This window comes from Lampris incognitus, chromosome 11 (genome assembly GCF_029633865.1).
Source record: "Lampris incognitus isolate fLamInc1 chromosome 11, fLamInc1.hap2, whole genome shotgun sequence".
Taxonomy (NCBI): domain Eukaryota; kingdom Metazoa; phylum Chordata; class Actinopteri; order Lampriformes; family Lampridae; genus Lampris; species Lampris incognitus.
The window spans coordinates 14048247-14073717 of NC_079221.1; the positions used below are offsets into that span (position 1 = coordinate 14048247).

General features: G+C 43.4%; 2 protein-coding genes across 2 annotated transcripts; both read right to left on the reverse strand.

Annotated features, from left to right (window-relative positions):
• Positions 1-11697: 11697 nt before the first annotated feature.
• Positions 11698-16367, reverse strand: gpr18 (G protein-coupled receptor 18). The gene is made up of 3 exons (XM_056290048.1): positions 16354-16367; positions 13581-14609; positions 11698-12252 (listed from the first exon to the last, which is right to left on the reverse strand). The coding sequence occupies exon 2, from the start codon at positions 14605-14607 to the stop codon at positions 13588-13590; it is 1020 nt and encodes a 339-aa protein (XP_056146023.1). The 5' UTR covers positions 14608-14609; positions 16354-16367; the 3' UTR covers positions 11698-12252; positions 13581-13587.
• A 3460-nt stretch (positions 16368-19827) lies between these two features.
• On the reverse strand, positions 19828-25130 carry gpr183a (G protein-coupled receptor 183a). The gene is made up of 2 exons (XM_056289828.1): positions 24991-25130; positions 19828-22012 (listed from the first exon to the last, which is right to left on the reverse strand). Exon 2 carries the CDS (start codon positions 21986-21988, stop codon positions 20882-20884), a length of 1107 nt encoding a protein of 368 aa, XP_056145803.1. The 5' UTR covers positions 21989-22012; positions 24991-25130; the 3' UTR covers positions 19828-20881.
• Positions 25131-25471: the final 341 nt, after the last annotated feature.

Genomic DNA, 25471 nt, shown 5'->3' on the forward strand with positions numbered 1-25471 from the left:
CACCCGGCAGCCTCCGGACTCAGCTAACACCGTCAGCGTGCTGATTGGCTCTCTGGCTGTGGGCCCATGGTAGGACCGATGAGCAAGGCCGGACCGCTGACGGGCAAAGTGGCCCCAGGGCCCCTCAGAGGCTCCAGGTTTGCCCCGTATCGACTGGTCTGTGGTCATTTGATTCAGTGCAAATTGGTTTGGGAATATGCACCGTTTAAACACATCACCTGAGACGACAGGGCCCTTAAGAAGGGCCCGTACCCAGTGTTGGTACGTGCACAATGGCACATGTTTGCCCCGGGGGCCCCTTGGTAGGTGAATTAAGGGCCCATACCCAGTCTTGGTACGTGCGCAATGGCACATTTTTGCCCCGGGGCCCCTTGGCGGGTGAATCCGGCTACTGACAGACTACATTAGGTCTAATGTTTCCCAGAACCGCGTTTATGACCACGGAGAGGATCCGACACAGATGTAGACCGAGTCCGGGGCGGCATCTCTTGTTTTGGTTGAGTCATTCTTGTGTTTATAGAATACTAAAAAACCGACCTGTTTCTCCCTATGAGACCGCGGCCCTCAGTCCTGCAAGGTGATGTCATTTCCATGTGTTGCTGTGTGACTGTTAAAAAACATGAAGGCACACTTTACTGCAGAAAGTCTGGTGAAAATATGGCAAATTGACAGGCACCGTCTCTTTTCTGTGTGTGTGTGTGTGTGTGTGTGTGTGTGTGTGTGTGTGTGTGTGTGTGTGTGTGTGTGTGTGTGTGTGTGTGTGTGTGTGTGTGTGTGTGTGTGTGTGTGTGTGTGTGTAGGTGCCCCTCCTTGCGTGTGTGTGGTTTTATTCATATCATTCATTATCCCCATAATAAAGCCTGTAAATGAAGAGCACATCAGCTCGCTGTAAATGGATTATTGCAGGAGTCATTTCAAGTGAAGGCGTGATGCTATTTATCAATACTCATATCTTTATTAACAACTGTATTTTCCAGCTGTATACAGCGAGAATGCATCTTTAATGCCTTTAGAGCCCCACCTTTAAGGGGTTCTGTTAAACAGTGGCTTCATCAAAATCTTTTTTTCCCACTCTGACCCGTGAGATCCTCTGTAGGTTGGAGTAACGGGTGATTTTTCCTGCAGATTTCTGACCAACTCCAACCTTCACCCTCCCATTTTGGCTGATAATAGTTATTGACACTGATCGTTCCTGGGTGAGTTTGTTCTGTGTCCTTTATAGATACGGTAGGAAACCACAGAGATCATGTTATACCCTCCTTTTTTTTTAACGGAGACGAGCCTTAAAATGTTGAGGAAAAAATTATGTGGAATTGACACTGAGAGACAAATTTCTCTAGTAAGCAATTCTGAGGGAAAAGTGTTGACACAGCATGTGTTTGGGCCCATTCCCATTTTGCATGCTTTTTAAAGCGCGGCTGTAACACAGCCACCCAGATGAATAATTGACTGATTGCTGCATAATTCAACGCCGCATTGTAAAAATTCAAGGTCTGAAATATTTCAAGCTTTTTTTTTCCTTCTCTTTGGTAAAAATGAGGTTAAAGCTTCATTCAACCTTGAAAGAACAACATGATGCACAACGGCTAATCAATCACGCACCCAGCCTTCCCCTCCACTTCAGACTCATGGCCACAACTTTGTTTTTGTTTTGTTTTTTTGTGAGATTTGAAGTTGAATCCGTAGACAAGGAGGTTTGGTAATCCCGTCCGTCCCCGTCCACGCTCCGGCTCAGTCACCCACCCCACACTCACGCCGCTCGCTCTCAATGCGCTCCTGAGACGTGGCTCGTTCAGAGGCTATTAGTCAGAAATTCTGTTTATTTCTCTATCTGATGCTTTTTTTCTGCTCTGGCAACGGAGGAAAGAGGCCCCGGGGCTACATATTTCATATCAGCGCATATTTTGTAAAGAATTCAATTCAGTCCAAGTATGACCACAAGGCACAAAGACTTTAAATACCAAATGTGTGTTAGTTGCATTGTGTTGTAGTGCGCTATGTTGTGCTGTGTTGTGGTGTGTGAGGCAGATCATTTCACTCACACACACACACACGCTGCACATTTAAAGTGCACACTCTTAAGTGCACATTCAAAGCAGTGGTTGCGTCTGCATAAGAGCATTTGCTTGGCTTGACATGGAGACATCCTCTTAAAGACATCATCCAGAAGTGATTATTCCGCATGATCCCGTGGCTGTCCTGCTGTTCTTTTGCCCAACTTCACATCGCTCAATCTGTTGTTTCCTGTTTGCTGGCTGAAGACAAATGTGAGAGGCTGTAGCCCGAGCTAAATTCTCTTTCAAAAAAGTTTGAAATGAGCCTTTATACATGCACCGCCACTACTACTACTACTACTACTACTACTACCACTACTAGTACTACTGCTACTACTAGTATTACTACTACTGCTACTACTAGTATTACTACTACCACTACTATTACTACTACAACAACAATTGCTACTACTGCTACTACTAGTATTTCTACTACAACTACTACTACTAGTAGTATTACTACTACTAAAACTGCTACTACTAGTATAACTACTGCTACTACTACTACTACTACTAATAGTAGTAGTATTACTACTACTACTGGTCCTGCTAGTATTACTACTACTACTACCACAACAACTACTACTACTAGTATTACTACTACAACTACTACTACTGCTCCTACTAATATTACTACTACTACAACAACTACTACTGCTCCTACTAGTATTACTACTACTACTACAACTATTACTACTACTAGTATTACTACCACCACTACTGCTACTGCTCTCCAGTGTCAGCTGTATGGTTAACCTCGGCTACGTTAATTCTTCCATCATGGTCCCGATCAGGAGATGCTCATTTAATAACGGGAGTCTTGATGACGTTGCTGTCTGGAGTCTGTGGAGAGGCATTAGCAAGGTGCAGCCTGATGGGCTGACAGATTGAGCTAATGTCACCCAATCAGATAGACCATTATGTATTAGCCAAAGTACAAAACAGTTTTATCTGACAAGGGCCAGGCCACATTACCTAAATTAACATTTTGCAAGCGTGAACATGGAAGACCGCAGAGACACGGGGAGGGCTACGGTGGTGCGGCCTTCGCTTAGACATTCGGCAGTAATTATTAATTTATGATTGTCTCTGGTCTTAATGAAAATGAAAGCCAGGAAAGAGAACAGGGAGGGATAATGTGGCGTGAAATTGAGTTTCATTTGTACAGGGGCCACCTTTTAACTCGCTGCTTCTTGGGCGGAAATGGAGCCGAGTGCTTCTTTCTCTCTCTCGAGATTTTTTTTTCTTCTCTTTCTTGCTCTCTCTTTTTTTTTCTTTATCGCACCCCCCCCCCCTCCATTTCAGTCTTTCAGTCAAATCTCATTCTCGTCCTCTTATCCTTTGTGATATTTGGAGCCAACGCGCCCTTTGACATCCCCATTACTCTCATAAGGCCTTTCCACAATGACACGCGGCTCTCTGATGTCTGATAAGTGTGTCAACAAGTTTCTGGGATGGAAATGTCTTTACACAGCGCCGCTTTAATGTCAGCGAGGGAACTCACAAAGGTCCTCATGAACTATCAGAATGGAAACGTGGGGAAGGCGGGAAAGCATACACACACACACACACACACAAAAGCAAGCTAGATTGATTTCTACAAGATTGCGTGGGGCGTAATGCCTGGCTGATACTGTGCAAGATGGAATCAGCGGCCGGTGATGTTTTCTTGTGTTGTCAGACAGGATGATCTCTCATGTGGATGACATGCCATTTAAAACAGTGTACTCTGAGGTGATAATGGCCACACGCTGGAAGAGATGGAAAAGGGTGTAAGGTTGTTTGCAGGGTGTCTCGTACATGATTGGGTTTGTGCATATGTGTGTGTGTGTGTTCATACAACAATTTTTACATTTCACTCGACATTACGTGATTCTATTTATCTAACCGATGTCATTATACGAATAATTATGCGGTTATTATAACACCACTGGACTTTTTTTCTCTCTCCTGTAGTTAACTGGTACAGTACTCTATCCAGATCACTGGTGGTGCTTATGTTACTCAATTACATTTTCATAAGTGTGAGTGAGGGATAGTTAATTTAGTTTGACCCAAGAGCCCCAACGCCCCCAACCACCCCCCACTCCCCACTCCCCCAGATAGCAGATGGATGAGACCGCTGACCACGGGCGGGACAGCGGAGATCTCAGCCCACAGGATTAGTCTTCATTTGGTGTCTCTGTCATAAGGGAGGGAAGAATGAATGCTGTGTGGCAGAGCACAACACGCACACACACACACACACACACACACACACACACACACACACACACACACACACACACACACACACACACACACTATTAACCTGCCCCCCAGCTCATCAACTTTATTTTGCAATCTTCCCTCAGAACCATTAGAATACCCTGAAGAAATGACTTTCCAATTAAAGGGGATCTGGAAGAAGAAGGTCTTTTTATCTCCGGCTCCTGGACTTCTTTATTCCAATAATTTAAATTGGAATTGATTTTTCAATTTAGCCACTGACTGCTATGGACACACGGCACAGGGGCCGACATGGCAGCGCACAGCACGCAAATTTGGAGCGGCCTCCCGTGCAGTAATATAGTACCACTACTAAATATAGTACTTGTACTGTCTGCCGGGGCAGACAACTATCACCACAAATGTCATCCTTATGTGATCATGGTGTCAATGAAAAGGACCAGACATTAACTCCACACACACACACACATTTATATATAAAATAATCAGATATCACTTTCTGATTTCACTCTTTTCTTGCAGGTCTGATGGCTCAGCATGTCTGAATCCACAATAAAGCAGCTTCGATGGCTAAAAGGGACACCTTACCACTTTACCACTTTATCACTTGTACCTGTATAGCAACTGCACATTATAAATATATATTTATCAGGATGTACCTTCTGTATACTCCACGGATGGTTTTTTTCCCAACTTTTTTTTAAAAATGTCATTGTATTTTATTGTATTTCTATTTCCTTCTCATTTTATTATTATTGCTGTTCCATTTCTCTTGTTGCACAGTTGGTGAGTTTGCCAAAAATCATTTCACTGCGTATTGTAGTTGTACGTGAAGTATTTGACAAACAGACATTTGAATGTTGAATCATAGAGGAAACATCGGCACTAATTTTAGCAAGTCAGTGAGTCAGTTCTTTTAGTTATTTGAGTGTGACTTGATACTCAAGAAGTGTGTGGATTTATTTCTGTAGTCACAACCCTCGGACCTCAGAATGTCATTTCTCATACAATTTTGCAAATTTCAAACATCGCTTCTTCATTTCTCTCTGATGATATATATATATATATATATATATATATATATATATATATATATGCCATATACAGCCACTGCACCCGTTTCTTAGCTACATCAGCGTGTTGGTCAGAATGTGCTAAAAAAAAAGAGGCTCCATTCAAGATTTCATTTGTAAAAACGGCCATTTTTAGAGCGCAATAGTGGTTGATGATGATGATGATAATGATGATGATGATGAGTGATTGTAAACGTGCCTAAAGGGGCGGTCACATTACACTTCCATGAGCCACTGAATTCAGTACAAACGCATAAGCGGAAAACTCGGTTCACATCCGTCTGTGAAGACTTTTCGTCTCTTTGCTCTGTAGCAAAGTTGAGGTCTGATGAATTTTGACCTGCGAATTTGTATGAAGTGAACACGTTTGACCGATAGAGGAGCTGTACGTCCATCCGTCCATCCATTGTCCAAACCGCTTACTCGGTGTCGCGGGGGATGCTGGGGCCTATCCCAGCAGCCATTGGGCGACAGGCGCGGTAGGACGCTACGCAGGGCGTGTCTTGTCCAGAAAAGCAGTCGGATCCGTAATGACGCGGCGGGGAGACGCCGGACAGGCTGCCAGGCCACGAAAATCAAACATGGCGGAGTCCGCCATTTTCACGGTTTTTTACCGTTCTTTTTTTTTTTTACATTTATTTTTATATTCGGCATATGCCAAAGTAAACCCCTAAAGAGAGGCCGTGTGGTTTGCTGTGTCGCAGAAAACTGGAGCAGATGGTATGTACACATCTTATTATTACGCTGTTATTGTGTTGATATTTTAGCGTTGGTAGTGTAACCGGTTATTTTCTTGCCCGGTGCGGGATTCGATACGAGGTGTACTGCACCACAAGGCGACATCACTAACCGCTCGGCTAAAGGGTCAGACCCGTTAGTATGGGGCTAACGGGTATTATTAGTAGTTAACAGTAGTTAGCTAGTTAGCTTTAGCCTCCCACCCAGTATGATGGTACCACCGTCTACGTCCGTATTCGTTGTGAGGAATGAAATTATGTTGTTTGCGTCGACGGCGACGTGGCAACTCCTTGTTGTTTAACTTTAGTCTGATGAAACAAAATACGGTTACGTGTGCTCGTCCGGCTGTCCGTGCCACCGTCTTGCATTACGGACAACGGAAGAAGTTCAGAAGTACGTTCAAACGTCAGGGGTTTGATTTAAAGGAAGCACTCGTGTAGATTTCTTAATTAATGGGGGTCTCTTGCAAATAATCAGGCCATCAACCCCGTCCGAACTTGGCCGTTAGAGCACATTTCCCATCGCTTGTGGAGGAGGGGGGGGGGCAGGGGACGGTAGTCATTCCCAGACCGGGAGCTCCAGATTCATATGTGCGAGTTTGACAAACTTGGTCTATGAACTCGGCAGCAACATCAGTTCCAGCTGCTTTCTAATGAGCACTTATTTTCCCTCGACCGCGGCTAGTGCTTTATAAGGCCCGCTTCAAAGACGGGCCGAGTCTTCCACGGGCTGTTTTACAGATGCGTCTGAGAAAGAAAAGCAAATCTGTGGCTGCTCCTTTGCGGACGGATGGTTCTGTCTCTCTCCTGACAGCTGTGCGGGCTTGTTGTTCGCTCTCTCCTGAGTTGTTTTAATAAAGTTGTGCTGCAGGAATAGTGGGGGAAGATTAATGGACGCACAGGAAGTGTGGCAGTTGTGAGAGGATGCAGGACAGAGCGGGCCAATCGCCATCTGTTCCCTTTCCTTTACAGCTCTCTTAATGGAGAAGCAAACCAAACATGGATCTGGGCCCTACACACACACACATGCACGCACACTAAAATACACCGAAACACGCACACTAAATGTGCACTGACACATACACTAAAACTTGCACACACATACACACACTGAAACGCACACCCATACACATGCATGTATTGCACACACAAGCAAAACCACACGCTTTGAAACACACACACACACACATGTACACACCTCCATTACACACAGCTAAACACAACATCACTTCATCTGACAGAGAGGAGAGCTAGGCTTTTGTCATTGTATTCCCTCTTGTGATGTGTGCGCTTTTTTCCCCCTCTACCTTTCAGCGAAATACAGTTGGGTGTGAGCCACAGCAGAGAGATTTAGATGAAAGACACCAGCCTGGACTGAACGTGATTAAGAGATGTGTTCTTGAGGCAAAACAGGACTTGGCACCGGTTGTGACAAAACCTAATCGAATTAAAGCAAAACATAACTATTGTTGTTGACTGTGTTCTCCGGTTGTGTCACGTTTGAAACGAAACAGTGTAAAATAGATGCGGCCCTGCGTCTGTGGAGTGTCACCAGCCAGCCGTTTTCTTGGGATTTGCGCTCAGGCTCTGACTAATGACGGCCTGCGCCAGGTGATGGCTGAAGTATTTTAGAGGACTGTTTGGGCAAGAAAAACGTTACTTGCTATGACTGAGATGACCCCAGTGAGACACACGGATCATACTTCATGTTATCGTTTTGACACGGGAATTGTTCAATACGAGACACCACCACTGGTTCATTCTCCTGTCAGGGGGACAGTGCTTATGGATGCCTTTGCTTCCATCCACCACAGTTCATTACTGGCCCCATACGTGCGTCTGTTGTTAGCATATAATGAAAGCTAAAGTCTGACTGTTTGTTGTGGTGCTTGTTTGGGGAGAATGCAGACCATGTCCGGTTAAATGACAACACGCGTCGTCTCTCTCCGTCTCCCTGTGAAGACATCTGTACGACATGATGGAGTTTCCTCTCTTGGTATCAATCCTGTAATTGAGCTCAGGGAGAGAGGACGTGATGTGAACACAGAGGAAGAGTACAGCCTCTCTCTTTCTTTCCCTCTGTCCATCCCTCCCTGTCTCTTTTCCTGTGTGTGTGTGTGTGTCTCTCTCTCTCTCTTGCTCTCTCTCTCTCCCCCCCATCTTTCTTAATGTCCATCTCTGGGTCTCTGTCTGTCTCTTTCTCTTCTTTCATACACTTACAGTTTCTTTACTTACACTTACAATACACTCACACACGCACACATACTTTCGCCCCCTCCCTCCCTCAACCTCCCTGTCTCTCTCTCTCTCTCTCTCTCTCTCTCTCAATCACTTTATGTTCCTCCCTCTGTCTGTCTCTGTCTTTATTTTCGCATGTGTACACACATACCTCAGCCTCACGTGTATACACAACTCGTCCACTCTCTCGCCGACTGTTTTTACATTAAAGTGTTTGTCAATCAGCTCTCTTCCGCTGCACACCAGGTGAATTAAAGTGCCTTAGCATCAAGTGCAATAAGATCCCTTGTCTTTCTCTGAACCGCTCTGTGGCCCCAGCTTCAACTGGGAAATGCACACGGAGAGACGAGTGGAAACATGGTAATTACTTCACATTGTCTTCACATGGATATCCACTGTAAAACATCCTGAGCGAGACGGTGTTTGGGAGCTGCGCTGTCTCGACTCGTGTCTCTTTAGCCATCTTGTAATGTAGCCGCTCTCTCTTTCCGCTATTACAGTGCCATGGATCATGAGGAAACCGGAGTGAGACTGGATTAAATATTAACACAACTTGACACAGTCCCCCGCCGGAGATGCTATCCGCTTCACGTGACACAATTAAAAACATTCCCAGAAGCGCCAGGCGGAACACCAGATCTCCTCCGAACGCTGTCGAGAACAGGCCGCTTTGACGACTTAAAATAAATCTTGTGCTAATCTACGGAGAATCTGACGAGAGGAGTCCAAGGTTTCCAGGCACTTAGCTGAGTAGAGAGTTGGAAAGAGAGAGAGAGATAGGGCTTTACATTATTCATACGTGCTAATGGTCGTGTGTGTGTGTGAGAGAGAGAGAGAGAGAGAGAATCAGCACCAGAACAATCTGGTAAAACAGACACACAGCTGTAATCAAGGCCATACATTTCCTCTCCCCTCGCTTGTTCTCTGCTAACAGCGGGGTCAATTGGAGTCAGAATGGCGGCATTTGGAGCCATCGCAGTAGATTATCTCCTTTTAATGGAGACAAAGGAAAATGTAGCATTGGTTTCGATTGCCAGTGGGAAAGATTAAGACTGCCAAGCCACCGTACGGTAGGCAAATACGGTCCGAACACAGTGCTGTGGGAGCCCCTCACACCGTCTCCATCGTACAGAAGACATTACTGTACAGTAATGCCACGCAGAATGTGCAGCGGGGTCGATGCAGATAGGAACAATAGCTCACGCTACTTAACCTAGTTAAATCCACAAAAGGAACCCATTAGTCTCGTCACACAGCCCTTAAACTGAGCATCACGTAGGGGGGGACCCACTGTTGCAGAACTAGATACACACACATATGTCTCTCATTTCCTGTGGCAGTCCAGAGGTATCCGTCAACATCCTATTGTAAAGTTTACCAGGGGAGAGGTTCTGTGTATTAAGGTGCCCTGAGAGAAAAGCTTAAATGATGTAAATGCAGGCAGCTGCTTGTTGCTAATGCCCTACTGTAGATGGAGAGGCCCAGGCGAGGCTGGACTGGTGCATAGCAGAGCGCTGGGCTGGTTGTATATCTATAATTACTATAGGATCTCTTTCATGTCCCCTCGCACTCTAATGGGAACAATATGAAGACTAATGGTATAGTAAAAATGTAAGGAGCAGTCATTTAATCCAAACTGTGATGTTGTGTTTCAGCTGTTGTTCAGAGAGAGACAAAATGCTTGGGTCGCAGAATATATGGAAAAGCTGTTTCACTTGCATGTTTTTGAAGTCACGGCGCCATATAATCATTCGGTGTACCAGGTTTGCCCAGATGACACCATTACCGAGTCTCCTCGTGTGATCGGCGTTCATTGTCTCGTGTAAATCGATAGAATAAACTGTACACTACAGTATCACCTGCTGCGACATGCTCACTTTAAGGAGGGTTAAATCCTCCTTAATCTCCGTGACTGTTTGGAAGCCTTAACCATTACCAAACGGTTAAGTATTAATCTGGACCGCGGAGGACAAATGGCCCAATAAAGCGTCGTTTGAAAAAAAAAAAAACAAAAAAAAAACAAATACAGCAAAGCTGTCTCTGATCATCACTTGATAGTGTGCTGACATGCAAACTCTATTAAGCTGTCCTCCAATATGCAAAAATGATATGATTTCACAATGATTACATATTCACTTCCCCAGCTGGCTGGCTCCGAGCGTCTCCATTTGTCATCGACTATTGTGTCCAATTATATGATTAGCTTTGAACACTCCAGCACTTCGAGAGCTCTCGTGTGTTCCTCCGTGCAGAGTGATTCACAAACAAAGTCATTACAACATGTATTCACACATATCAAATAACAAAACAGATGGCCGCCGCGCTCGCCGCCTGATTTGTTTTCCACCCGAGTGATGGAAAAAAAAGAAAAGAAATTACTTTCTCTGAGCTTTGTTTAATGCTGACTGTTTTTTTTTTTACTCCCTGGGAAGAGCAGCTGGCTGTCGTGTTGTTAGATCAACTCCTCTGAAAGACAATCTTGTTTTCATTAATTCCTCTACTACAAAGGCACTTGTTGTGAAGATTCAGAATTACGCTGGCTAAATCTTCCGGATAATTCATCACAGGGACTTGACAGGAAACTTAATTGTTTTAAATGCCAGTTGCTGTGCGGAGCGTGGCTGCGTTGGCTTTGATGTCGAACAGGTGGGGACAGCCCGACGACCCCCGATTTTTCATTTGACCTTTGACCTCTCCGTTATAAATCCTCTGGTAAGTCCGGCGGCCGATAAAACCATCGTCATGTGATGAACTGCAGGACCCCGTATTCCCTGTCTGATGAAAATCTCCACTCTTACTCCTCTTTTTAGACTCGGCATAACTCATGTGTTTCCCGACCGCATGGACGTGCAGCGGTTTTACTGCTGCCCGTCCGTGCGCAGTAGCTTAGCGTGCAAGGACAGCATTTGGACTCGTGATAAGGAGTTAACAAAAAAATACCACATTTAATTACCAGATTATTTTGTTCAGTTGAAAGAAGCGAGACTTATGGAGAACCGTATGTGTGGTGTGTACTCAGTTGTGTTTCAGAGGTTTTTGTTCACGGTCACACAACGAGAACTGCAAGGCTTTAATTGGATGAGACATTACGCATAGTCATCCAGGGACACTGAGTCACCGTCTGAGCCGGTCAGGATTGTGTAGAAGTGGTTCATACACTCACTCACTCGACTCCATTCAGTTCAGCCAAACGTGACAAACAAAAGGTCTCCGGCCCTTTGTGGGTTTTTCACCCGTTTTCGTTTTGGCCATTGTCTATTCACTCGGGTGTTGTTTGTGCAGGACATGTATACCAGAGTATCACATTCAAACTTGATTTTTTTCTTCTTCTTTTCTTTTCTTTTTAATTTGAATATGAATGGTCATTGTCTATTTTTATGGCAAAGAAAGGCTGTTAATCATGCAGCGTCTTGCTTTTTTCACAGCTTTGAAAACCTTCTCATTTTATATGTGAATCACCAGGTTCCCTTTACGATTCATAGAAGTCTTTGTAAAGCGTGACAGGGATTTTCTCATAAGGGTTTCTCCGTGGGTAAATCATTTAACATCAAATCAGTACGACTGTTCCTGCGTTTTAGCATATTACATTCATAGTCTCCGAGAAAAATCTGTCGTCACTCCAGTTTAAACCTCTGAGGACTGGAGACGGTTTTATTTCATAGATCAACAGCCACGCTAAAAAGAATTAAAGTAGGTGTGAAGTTGCACAGTTCATGAGGCATAAAGAAAAATAAATGAAAAGTACCCTACAGCAGGCAACCTAATTAACTCGAACAGCATTACCCTCCAAAACGAGCTGAAGAAACCTCAGAAACGCCTGTCTGCTGGTTTTCTGTGAGCTGCTGCCACCGCCTGGTCACATTGGGAACAACAGCGCCAACCAACACCCCCCCAGGCCTCGTGTTTGTTGAACAGAAATCACTGTAAAGACAAAGAAATACGAGGAAACAAACATGGGTTGACTTGGTATTTATATACACAACATTATTGCCACAACAATGGTTATAATAATACACAGGTGGTTTTGGATTGCGAAGCAGAAAACTTTGTGTTAGATTGAACAAAAAGCCTTTTCTCCTGTCAGCATCCTCTGGAGGTATCCGAATACGTTAAGTTTTTTTTTTTAATGTCAAATACAACCATGGGGATACTGAAGTCTACATATAAACGACTAGGCTTCATTTTAACTTCAGAAAACATCTGGATGTATTAATACAAATCCCATCATGGTCAGTTCAACCCATCAGAACATGTGATTATCCTGCAGCAACGAAACTTCCATATTGTGAGTGTGAATTTGGATGTTTTGGGATAATTATTACAAATTGTTATCCGCTTCATAAAAAGCACATGCTCATTGTAATATTATCAGTGTGTGTGTGTTTGTGTGTGTGTATGTATGTTTTACGTTTATCCATCCTTGAAGGAGCCAAATGTCCTTATAAGGATGGTAAAAGTCCAAACCACCTACCTAGTGGGGACATTTTTTATTTCTGGACTAGGTGTTAGCTTTATGGCTAGTTTTATAATAGACATTCTTCACAAACATGGCCGATGTTATAATAGGGTAAAAAATGGTTTCCCGCAGTGTTAAAGTGTATTTTAAGCTTCCACAATGCGTGTTACTCTATACAGGTGTTGTCACTTAATTGGTTGTCAGACGATTGTGTGACTGTAAAGAAGTGGTCACAAAGTGCTAACAGCCCTGAAATTACCAGTAGCCTCGGTTAGCCAGTTAGCATTTTGTGACCCACAGTCACTTTAAAGTCATGTGGCCGTCTGACAATAGAAACATAAAGACATGTCAATGACAACGACTGTGTTGTGTTGTTCACAAGGTGAAACACAGAATAAGTGATCACAGAGAATACAAGACAACAGTAAGCTGGCTTTTAAACATCACGAGCAGTGGGAGAACAAATCTTTAGCTGATTAAGGTGAAGATGAAGTACGTTAGTTTGTGAAAAATATCCAGTTGTAAAGTTAGGCATTAGAATGAAGCTCAGGGTTAGGTATGATGTAAATTTGGGTTATTTTTAGTTCAGCTTAGGTTTATGTTTGCGGTTGAGGTTAGTGGTAGGGGTTAAGGTTTGGGTTCATTTTAGGGCATGGGGTTGGAGAAGTAGGATTTTCACTAACATACATTTACAGTCCCCATGGGGTGGGTGGGTGTGTGTTTGTGTGTGTGCGTGTGTGTGTGTGTGTGTGTGTGTGTGTGTGTGTGTCTGTGAGAGAGAGAGAGGGCTCACGGTTGATTCAGATCATAGCGCTGGTCACATTGCTCAGGGATCGTATGCTGCCAGTGTGCGTGTGTCTGCTCTTTCGCCGAACACTTCGCAGGTAGTTCCTGTACAGAATCACACTGATCACCCTGTCCTGAAACTGCTTGGAGACGATGTAGTACAGGATGATATCTAGGATGGTGCTCAGGCTCATCAGGAAGGTTGTAAAGGCCGCCCACGTGTTGTAATCCCCATCATTAGCCCCCATTATCAAAAGCACTACCAAACACACGTGGAAGGGCACAAAACACACCAACACCTGGATGATGAGCGTGATTATAATCCGGATGGATTTCTGCTTCACTTTGGGCTTGAGTTTGGAGGTGCGGCCGTGGATCAGGTGATTAACAATGACGATGTAGCAGCCGATCATGATGAAAACGGGGAGCAGGAAGAAGCAGGCGATGCGCACAAAGTGGACTGGGGTATCCTGGTGCAGGTGGATGATGTCACGCATCTTGACGCAGGTGGTGAAGTTGGAGGCGCGGTCCAGGTCGCCCTCGGGGAACAACAGGGGCCCAGTAGCCCCCAGGGTCATGACCCACACCCCGATGCAGGCCGTCAGGGCTTTGGGAATGTTCTTCAACTCCCTGCCGTGCTTTGGCTGGACGATGGCAGCGTAGCGGTCTGCGCTTATCAGGGCGAACAGCCACAGGGCCATGCAGGGGTAGAAGATGGTGAGGGCCGTGTTGATGCGGCAGAAGAGGTCTCCAAAGGTCCAGTAGTCTTGGTGGTAGTACACTATCCTGAAGGGGAGCAGTAGGGTGAACATCAGGTCGACCACAGCCACGTTGATCATGTAGACGGTGATTGAGTTTCTCTTTTTTGTGGTGAGGGCGAACACCCACAAGGCCGTAAGATTGACGATGGCGCCGACTACAAAGAGGACACTGTAGAAGACCAGGCTCGCCATGCGATACTCCACTGGCACCGACTGCACCTTCGCCATGCTGGGCTCCGCAGACGTGTTGTGCGCATTCACATTCAAGTCCATTACTGCAATTACATAATACGACAAACACAACAGAATGGTAAGACTGTGAGGTAAACACCAGTGTTTCTTTATGTTTCAGACCTTTTCTTAATTCTAGTTTTTCATCAACTGTCGACCAGCTCTTGAACTGTTTTGTGTTGTTCTACTTTGAATAAATATCCACTGCCAGGTAGGTTGGTGCAAAACATGGAAGGTGTTTGTAACATCTGTGGTGTCACTTATTTAAATAATTTGTGTGGAGAAAAAAAAACCTATTCAAGCATAACAAGCATAACTAAATTATTTAAATGCCGGGTGTCTGCGAACAAAGCAAAACTATTCCCCTAAAGGAAAAAGAGAAGCTGTGTTTCCACACTGTGTTATATCTTATAATAATTCATTTGGATTTGGAACGACTTCGAGTTATTGGTACTGAATAAAATATCATTAAGTGATTATCAATTGATCGTTATTTCCAGTCAGTCAGTCAGTCAGTCAGTCAGTCAGTCATTTTACACCGTAGGGCACCTGCATACAATAGGAAGTAATGCATCTGTGTAACATTACACATAGGCATATATAATGGCACATGAGGTTGTAACATAGGAATAATGTAGACATGGGGAAAACCGGTGATTTACTGTTAGCCAAAACAAAGCCCGGACCACGTGAAAGTCGTGCTGTGAAGACATCTCTTTGTGCGAGGGGAAGTGGAAAGTGTGTAGGAAGCAAACAGGCTGTCAGAATAAGTAGAGGCGCTGGAAGAGCCGCAGGCGTTTCTCTAAAAGTGTGTCTGCGCTTCACAGTCTGCAAAACCTACTGTGAGATCATTTGGATGCTGCTTCACAAACAGCTGTGCAGCTGCAGCGTGAACAAACAAGCGGTACAGGAATGCATTGTTGTCTAAGATAGTAAGGTCATGTTCGAAAAACATGAATAAATATTGTGTGCGGAAACATCTGAGGTCTCTGTCCAGAAGAGTGCAGTCTTATTTACAGCTAAGATACTGCACTGAACCCTCGAACCCAGGCCTCTGGTAGAGGAAGACACACTCCACATGGAAAAGGGTGAGAGAGAGAGAAAGTGAGAGAGAGAATAAGTGAAAGGGGGGGGCAAGGGAGGAGGAGGGCGGGCCATAAAAACACTTTGAAAAAGTTTTTAAAAGGAAGTAATTTGTGTCAAAATGTTTTTAAAAAAAAACCCATTTAATTGGGCAAATATCAGTCTGACTCACAGAAGGACGTGGATGGAAGGCCTTCAGTGAATTGGGTGCTCATGTGTATCTGAGTATTTGAAACATTAGCAACAGAAGCAGTCCCTACTGATCTGGATGTCCTCTGGGTCAAAACAGATGATAAAAAAAGAAAAGAAAAGATGGTGCTATGTGAAATGATCACTGCTAAGATTATCTTTACTCCGGTAATTTCACTTCCGTTCTTTCTCTTTCATGCTTTTTGGTAACCATGTGACTGTTGCTTCACATGTTCCTGTAACAGATAAAGTAATGCAAGCGTCAGTGGGCTAGACGTCGGTCATTCTGGCCATAGCATGGGCTCATCAGTACAAACAGCGGTTGCCGAGCTTCGTTGCATAAGAAAGCAACGAAAACGACGCTGTGTCATATTTTACCGATCTCGGTATGACAGCACAGTGACGCACAGAACTTGCCACACAAATCTGCCAATATTTCCCGTTCACGTCAAAGGTCGGAGAGATTTTTTTTTTTGCCGTTGCTTGTACAATTTAAACCACCCCTCCCCCACTCACCACAGAAATCTTGCTTTTCATTCTCTTGTCCTCAGCATCGCGACGGCGAGCCCTCACCAACAGGTTTATGAAGTGCCGTGGCCGGCAGCCATTGCTCTAAAAGCCTTCGGCTCTTAACAGCCAGACGGGTGATGTGAATACTTGTATTAGTGGGTAACATGGATGGAAATAGAAGTGAAACCGTATTACCTTCAAAGCCCCCATCACTTCCTGTCTCAACCCTCTACTGTAGTTTCTGTATGTCTACATACACGGTGTCTGCAGTGGAACACAAAAGGGCTACAGCGCTGCACAGTCCCACAATTACACCACCTTAAAGAAAATGATGTGCCATTAGAAGTGGGAGTGTGTTTGGCAGGCAGAGGAGATGGCAGATTTAGGGCGAGTTATTGATTGGAAAAGTGGGGTATGTCACAGCACATTAGTTCTCTGGGGAGTAATCCACAGCAGGTCGCTGTGAGAAGCATCTGCTGCCGGAGAGAAGTAATTAAAAACAGGATGTCGAGGCAGTTGCCATATAAACAGGAAATAAGACTGTGGTAATAGACACTTCATGCTGATGCTGAGAGACGCTTGTACACCGACGCCACATAATGGATGCAGAGCGCATGACTCCAGGTGAAACCCTCAAGGTCAAACTGTACCCAGAATGAATACAGATGGATAAGTGTGCATGTGTGTGTGTGTGTGTGTGTGTGTGTACATCCAGTTGTTAACATCTTTGAATGAACAAACTTTGGCTAACCTGTTGTGATCAGAACTTTTTTGTGTGATCTATCTAAACATAACTTCCGTTTGTGTGTGTGTGTGTCAAGTTGTTCACACCTCTAAACACGACGACACGGTGGCGGTTTTGTCATGTTCTCCTTGTGTCTTGTTTCCCTTGTGTTGTGTGACGGCTCTCCTCGACGGTTGATCTGATCTCTGCAGGTCACATCTGTTTTCCTCTGGTTTGCCAAGTTTGTTAGCGGCTTAGTGTGGGTACACCAACACAACATTAGACCTCTGCCGTTGAAAATCTTTTTCTGGCCACAGAGTTTATTAGCTTTGTTCTGGGGTCAGGAAGAAGGTGGCATCCATTCCCACTCTCTGTAGACCATATTACTGGTGCAGCTTTTGTAAGCCCTGTTAATTTGAGCTAATTTTTATTCCTGGGAAATAACTATCTGTCTTCTTGTCCTCTCCATGTGCCTTAAAAAATCCTCACCAGATGGCACTTTGTCGTCATTGCAATATGTTGTTATGACAACAGTCTGTGAGATTATCCTTCTTTTTGGTTCCTCCTCTTTGGTTCCTATCGTGTTGTTTCTTCCATAATGAAGCTCTGGTCTTTTATCAATACGGTGTTTAAGGCAATGGACAGATTTTACACAAAACGTCTTGGACAGCGCCCTTTACAGCATCCAGACGTTTGACTGATACGGTTCCCTCTATCTTATTATGTAAATTTTACAATTTCCACAATATATATGCCTGAGTGAAGCATTATGCTATTCTTATCAGCTAAAAAAAAAAAAATCATAACTTTCTTTAGCTGTTTTAAAAGTTACTGTCAGGACGTGTTTGTTTTCGAAGTTATTAACAAGAGAAGTGACACCAGTGAAATTCTCATTAAACTTCTTTTAAGTCCCAGGTTGGTTCTGCAGATGTTGCACTGTGCTCAGGTGGAATAAATCCCCGCAGAATTTACTTGAACACCGTCAGCCGAAATGCCCAAATGACACCTAAAACATCATATCATCAAATTAGTCATCTGAATTTATTTCTACATGCATTCAAAATATTTTCATTCACTTACAAATGAAGGCAATGCAATTATTCCCATTCACAAAGGAGGACATGTTTAATATTGTGTAAAATAAACGTATATTATGAAACCTGGTGACTGTTAACATTTTTCTAAAGGCCACTTAATAATGTGACGTCATAATACGCCAGCAGAACCGAAGAGGGGACTGAAAATTTTGCGGGGATGGCAGTCAAAGTGGTTAAAATATTTGTAGTAAATGAAAATAAAATGTGTGTATTCTTTACAACTGCAGCTTATATGGTTGTACAATCAAGAGGATGAGGAGACATTCTTTGGTCAATTAACTCAAATACCTATTTAAATAAAAGAGAATTGTAGTCCGACAAACTGGCTCCATAGATTGGACACATATACACCCGACGGACTGAAGGAGTTCCACCCTCGTCCTTTTGTGAGTCAAACCGGAATTTCCCCAGTTAAATGTTTTTTACTTTTTTTTTTTTTTTTTACACAAATTTCTTTTCAAAATGTTTTTTATGGCCCGTCCTCCAACTCCTTCCTTCCTCTCCCCCTTTCTTGGTTTTCACTGTCCCTCCGTTCACGTATTCTCTTCTATTCTCTCTCTCTCTCGCTCAATTCAATTCAATATTTGCTTTATTGGCATGACATATGTTTGTGTACATATTACCAAAGCATGTAAAACAACCACAACACAACAATGATTATAAAAAAAATCTCTCTCCTTGATCTCCTCTGTATCAAGTTACATTACGGTATCATTTTTCTCATTACTCAGCACCATCATTGCCATCATAAAGGCCTCAGCCAAAACATCGGAACTGGTGTGGTGTGGTGTTTTCAGGTTGATATCAATAAAAAGATTTAAAAAAAAGGAGCTGAATAAACGGCTTCAGTTTCTCTTTTCTCTTTTTTTTTCAATTTCTGAAAACCACAAAACACGCTGTGCCAGAAGCTGGTGCACCGCAAGGATCAGGTCCCCTGGCACAAACAGAGCAATTAGTGTGTGCTGGTAAGTGCCAGGAGGATTGCCGTGACTTGTACATCAGGGAAACCAAACAGACGCTGGCCAAGAGGATGGCACAGCACAGGAGAGCTAACACGTCAGACCAGGACTCCACAGTCTACACCCATCTACAGGTGAGGATGTGCACATCCTTCATAGGGAGGAATGCTGGTTTGAACGGGGAGTAAAAGAGGCCATCTATGTGAAGAGGGAACGACCACCCCTGAACCCAGGGGGGGCTAAGAGTACATCTATCACCATCTTACAATGCTGTGATTGCACCTATTCCCCAATCCTCTGTGAATAGTACACATGGCCATTGTAACTAGTTAATGGTCACAGCAGATTGCATATGAAACCAATTGTTGATTTTGGTCGTTATGCCACTGTATTATTTGTAAGAGTGGGGGTACCTGCAGTCAGTTTAGACTGAAGAGGTCATTGTGCCCAGATGAACTGATTCAACGTTCTGTGATTTTCTTACCTGGATTATTGAGCATGCATAAAGAAGAAACAGCTTGTTGACTGTGTGCACCTTATCTTTACACTTTCAGTTTGTCACCTTTGAGAGAGAATTGCCACATTTAAAGAAAAAAACAGACATTTTGGTTTGGTGCGAGGCCTCTTTTCATTCTAATATTACGTTCCAGCTGTCTTTGCAGTTTTTCTTTTTCTTTTACTGTACAGTTGTTACTGTTTTGGTAGAGAGATCCATTATGGAGTAATGACAAATCTAGATACAAACTCAGGTTCTGTAATTGTAAGATCTTTTGAAGGAATTGTAGGAATGCTGATCTGAGACCAGTAAGGTTACATTTACACCTACTCATTTCACAGATGCTTTTACCCAAAGCATCGGAGTCAGAAATTAGTAGATACATAAATTCACATATTTCCATGATTCCAGATTTGAGGATCATTGTGAAGTGCTTGTTGACCATGACCACAAAATCAACACTTATTTTTATACTTTAGAACAGGGGTGGGCAAGCTTATCCAGAAAGTGCCGGTGTGGGTGCAGGTTTTTGTTCCAACCAAGCAGTTACACAGCTGATCCCACGAATCAACCAGAAGAGTCTTTGCTGAGGAACTTGATTAGGAGACTGTAACTACTTGTCATTACTCCATAATGGATCTCCCTACCAAAACAGTAACAACTGTACAGTAAAAGAAAAAGAAAAACTGCAAAGACGGCTGGAGCATAATATTAGAATAAAAAGAGGCCTCGCACCAAACCAAAATGTCTGTTTTTTTCTTTAAATGTGTCAATTCTCTCTCGAAGGTGACAAACTGAAAGTGGGACGATAAGGTGCACACTGAAAAAAACAGACACAATTGTGTCTGTAGCGACGCCTGACCAAGCCGGCAATAACACAGGGATTCGAACCGGTGAGCCCCATGTTGGTAGGCAACGGACTAGACCATCACGCCACCCAGACACCTGCACTTTGATGCATAAAACCCCATTCATTCCATCCTTTCTATTTGGTGAGGATGAGATTCTTGGGGGAAACAGTTGGGTTTTCTATGGTATCTCTTTTAGTCTCTGTATAAATTTAAATGTTACAATCAAATGTTCAGTCATTAGTTCACCGTCCTGATTACAGCAGAGCATCGGAGGAAAAATAAACAGCATAAAAAACCTAAATCGGCCCCTGTGGACTAGCATAACGCTCAATTTCTCCTCTGTATCCCTGCAAAGTTCATAGGAGAATCTTCTCATGGCCCGTTGGCCTTCCCCCTCTTCGTCTTCTTCAGTTGGTGTACTTGGTGCTGCCACTGAGTTGGATCATGTTATCGATGTCCTTGGAGGAGCCCTCGGGCGATGTCCGGGCTGCGCTTGAGAAGGACATGCTGACCTGCATCCTGAGGAGCTTGAGGACCTTCCTCTTGTAGCCCTTACAGGCGAAAAAGTAGATGAAAGGATCCAGGCAGGAGTTGAGGTTCATCAGGCACACAGTAAAGTGTAAAGACACCTGGAAGTTGGTGAGGTCCTTGCAGCTGGGTTCGGACACCAGCTTTCGGATCATGTACTGCAGGATGTCGATGTGATAGGGGCTGAAGCAGATGACAAACACCAGCGTCACGCAGCAGATGACGCCGATGGCCTTGCGGCTTCGACCTGACTTCTCTGTCAGGTGGTTGGTCTTGGCCATGAGGTGGAGCTTAGAGCACAGCACTGAGTAACACACCAGAATGACTAACAGAGGGATGCCATAGCCCATGAAGACGGCACCAATCAGTATGAACTCAACGTAGGGTAGCATGTCAAAGTTGGGGTACTCCATGCAGGTGGTGTAGTTGTCTGGTTCCCTGTGGAGCATAGGCATGCGAATGAGTGGCAGTGTCTGGGCGAGGACGTACAACCACATACCGATACATACGTATTTGACAGTCCTGAGAGTGCGGTAGTGGCCACAGCGCAGCGGAAGAACTATGGCGATAAAGCGGTCGATGCTGAGGCAGGTCATGAAATTGACCCCTGCGTAGGTGTTGATGTAGAAGATCAGGCCAGTGAACTTACAAAACTGCTCCCCCATAGGCCAATGGAAGCCCAGCGCATAGTAGACCACCCTGAAGGGCAGTGAGAATGTGAAGATGAGGTCGGAGATGACCAGGTTGAGAGAGAGCAAGGTACTCGAGTTCATCTTCTTCAGGTTGGGTCGGATGACATGCAGGGCCAGGGCGTTACCAGATAGACCCACGATGAACACCACCGTGTAGAAAATAGGCATGAGGACCCTGGCGTATTTCCGATGTTCATACAGGGTGTTACAGGTGGTGTTGTGGGCTTCGGAGTTGTTGGCAATGAGTGTTTCGTCCATGACTGTAGAGAGAGGAGTGATGAAGCCCGAATCCATCTTGATGTTTTGGGAAGACAGTCACTGCAAAAAGAGAATTCAAATTGTTAATGCTGCAGCTCAAGTAGAGGCTTTCACAATTTGTCTTTTCTACTTTTTTTCTTTTCTTTTTGTTTAGTTGAGTTGAATAGAGATGATTCAAAATTCGGGTCAATTTTGTATGACTGAACGTAAAATGAATAAGGCTAGAAGGGTATGTCAGGGTTTTCTTTCTTCTGTGAAGTGGTGAAACCTTTCTCTACGTTGAAATGAACCCCCCCACTAAACGGTTTGCATAAACCAACACATCTGTGTCCAGTAAAAGAGCACGGCTTTCAGAAAGGAAGCAAAAACCACTTCTTCATTAATAATGTCCCACTGCCTGCACATCGTGTAACGTTGAAGACAGACGACAGCATCACTGTGACTCTCGTGCTACTCTGACAAGTTCTGTGGAGCTGTTAGTATGCTGCTTTTTGCTCTGTTAGGACTGTAGAGGACTAAAAATATAAATGGCTTATTTGTGCTATTTTTTTCATATCACGTCAGTCCTTTAATTCGTTTTGCCAGCAGCTCAGATGACTCCAGCCACCGTGATGTTTACTCATCAAATCTGATTATTTCAGTTGTTTTCATTTCTCCACTAAAACAGACATGTCTGTTGGTTTGTTTCCAAGAAACTAAAAGAGAATAAATCTCAATTTAGTTCATTTCATTGTATTTTATAGTTGCGACTCCTACTCTAAACTACTATAATGGCAAAAACAGCAACAGGAGGGTCTGTCGTCGGTATGTGACACCATCTGGTGGTCGCCTGTTGACAGTGAGTACAGAGGCCTCGTTGAATCACTGGCCAAACCCATTCAACAGCTATATTTTTGACACCAAAATTCGTTGGAATTAAAAGTGAATTCAGTATTAATGTGCACATGTACATCAGGTACATCCAAACAGGTAATCCAACAAAATCTGTCGAACATCAAGTGTCAGATCTTCACTTCTTTTCAATCAGCGGCTTTGAGATATGGGCTTTGGTATTTTGTTGTGTGGCCCCCAAAAGTGCCAACATGTTACAGTTTTGTTTTTGAGAGCTTACTTGGCTGACTCTCTTTGGTATTAATCTACACATGCAAAAATGGCCAAAAAAGGAAAGGTGGTAGAAGGACAAATGGTAAACTCAAGAGGACTCTCAGGGACTTCACTAAACCTATTCAGCTGCAGACTTGTTTGGCTCACAGGACATGGTTGTTGTTCATCCATGCCCTCGTTTGCAGCCAAAAGTCCTGTGAAGGAAGTCTGTGAACAATTCCAGGGTTTTGCTGTGATTGTGACTACAGCTGTGGAAGCTGTGTTTCCACGGAAAACGTGGTGTTGAGAGATGGCGTTGTATGTGAGGAAGTCGGCCTCCCCCGGGCTTCTGCCACGGCCAGTAAGAAAGTTTCATTATTTAAGACAAAATAATGAAACTCCTGAGTCAAGACTTGTCTGAGTAGGGAAGAAATATGTTTCCTGGCCCATTTACACCAAGTTCCGACCCCTGCCACAGCAGCTTTAAATAAAGAACATTTACATTTACTCATTTAGGCAGATGATTTTATCCACAGCATCTTACAAAGTACCCTAGTAATAGTTACTATCCATATCTGTGTCTTCATGTCACTTTAAATGTCATGTATGTTTGTATGTAGCATGTAGTTGTACATGTGTACCCACATATGTATAGTGAGTGTGTGTATGTGTGTGTGTGTGTGCGTCTGTGTGTATATGTATATAATCCAGTTAGTCAAGTAAATTCTCTGAGACAGTACAAGCCTGTTTCATGCTATACGCAATCATCAGCTATATATGTATATATATATATATATATATATATATATATATATATAAACACGGATACAGGAAAAAATATTATAATGCACAGCAGTCTTTTTTCCCGTATTTGCGTTGATATTCCGCTCCTCATTAGTCGAGCACTCAACACCATTGACGGTTTCGAGAAAAAACGCTATACATGTGTGTGTGTGTGTATACGTACATATATATACACACACACACATATATAAATAATCAATACAGATACAGGAAAAAAGTTTTAATACATTGCAGTATTTTTTTTCCTGTATCTGTATAGATATTCCTCTCCTCATTAGGTGAGCACTTATAACAATACCATTAACGGTTTTGGGGGAAAAAACGCTATATATATACACACACACACACACACACACACATATGCATATATATATATATATATATATATATATATAGCATTTTTGTATGGAGGTACAAAAAGTACCGCCACACAGGTACATATGTACCTCCATACCGTTGTTCCTCCTATGTACCTCCCATACAGGTCCATATGTACCTGTATGGGAGGTACAACGATATGGGGGTACATATGTGTATTGCACATATGTACCTCCATAGTTATACATGGGTACACATGTAACCACATGTATGTATGCAGATGAAGTTGTATTCTGATGGGATGAAATGGTACTTTGATGTTCAGGTTGTGGCAACATTGTATTGAATGACTGCATTAGAAATTCTCAAACAAGTTTCGAGTTGTTGTGGAAGTGACTTGCATCATCGGTCGTGTTATGTTTTTCAGAGAGGACACAAAAAACAAAAAAAAAACTCCGCAACCTTCAATCTGCTGTTGCAATATATCGTTTGTTTTTCTGAGATTTTATATATCCATTATAAAGGAAAAATAATTGTTTGTTTTAGCTGATTTGTAAATACAATCAAATGATATCTATAAACACTGATTAACATGTACAGATAGATAGGTTTCTCTGAATAAGCAACACTTCTCTTGCTGTGATTTGACAGCAGAGCATCTCCTGCAATGACTTCAGAATAAACAGGATGGGTTTCTCGTCAGAAATCTAAATTGAGTCATATTGCGACCAGAGAGGGAGAGACAGAGTAGAGTACCACGTTCCCTTCTCACCCACGTGCTTGACGCTCTCATGTCATCCTTTCAGCATGGATTTAAGATCAGTTAAACTTACCAAATGGAAGTCGTATGTTCTTCTTTAGACAAGATGTACTGATCCTCTTTGTGTGCCCTGAATACCGGCGTACGGTTAAACCAATACTGTGTCGGTCCTGCTAGTACTCGCACCACATCACGTTGGCCTGACTGAGAGTATCGGTGTCATTTACAGAAGTGTGCTGTGGTTACATGTAATCATAGTGACATTACATCCTCTCTCTCTCTCTCTCTCTCTCTCTCTCTCTCTCTCTCTCTCTCTCTCTCTCACACACACACACATTCTCTCTCTGTCACTCACTCACACACACACATTCTCTCACCCACACACACACACACACACACACCCTCTCAAATTCAAATTCAAATAGCTTTATTGGCATGAACAGAAAATGTGCCATTGCCAAAGCAGTTTGCAAAAAACTAAAACATTACATCACATATTAAACACATATCAAATTCACATTACATCACACATTAATACATAGGCGTCATCACAT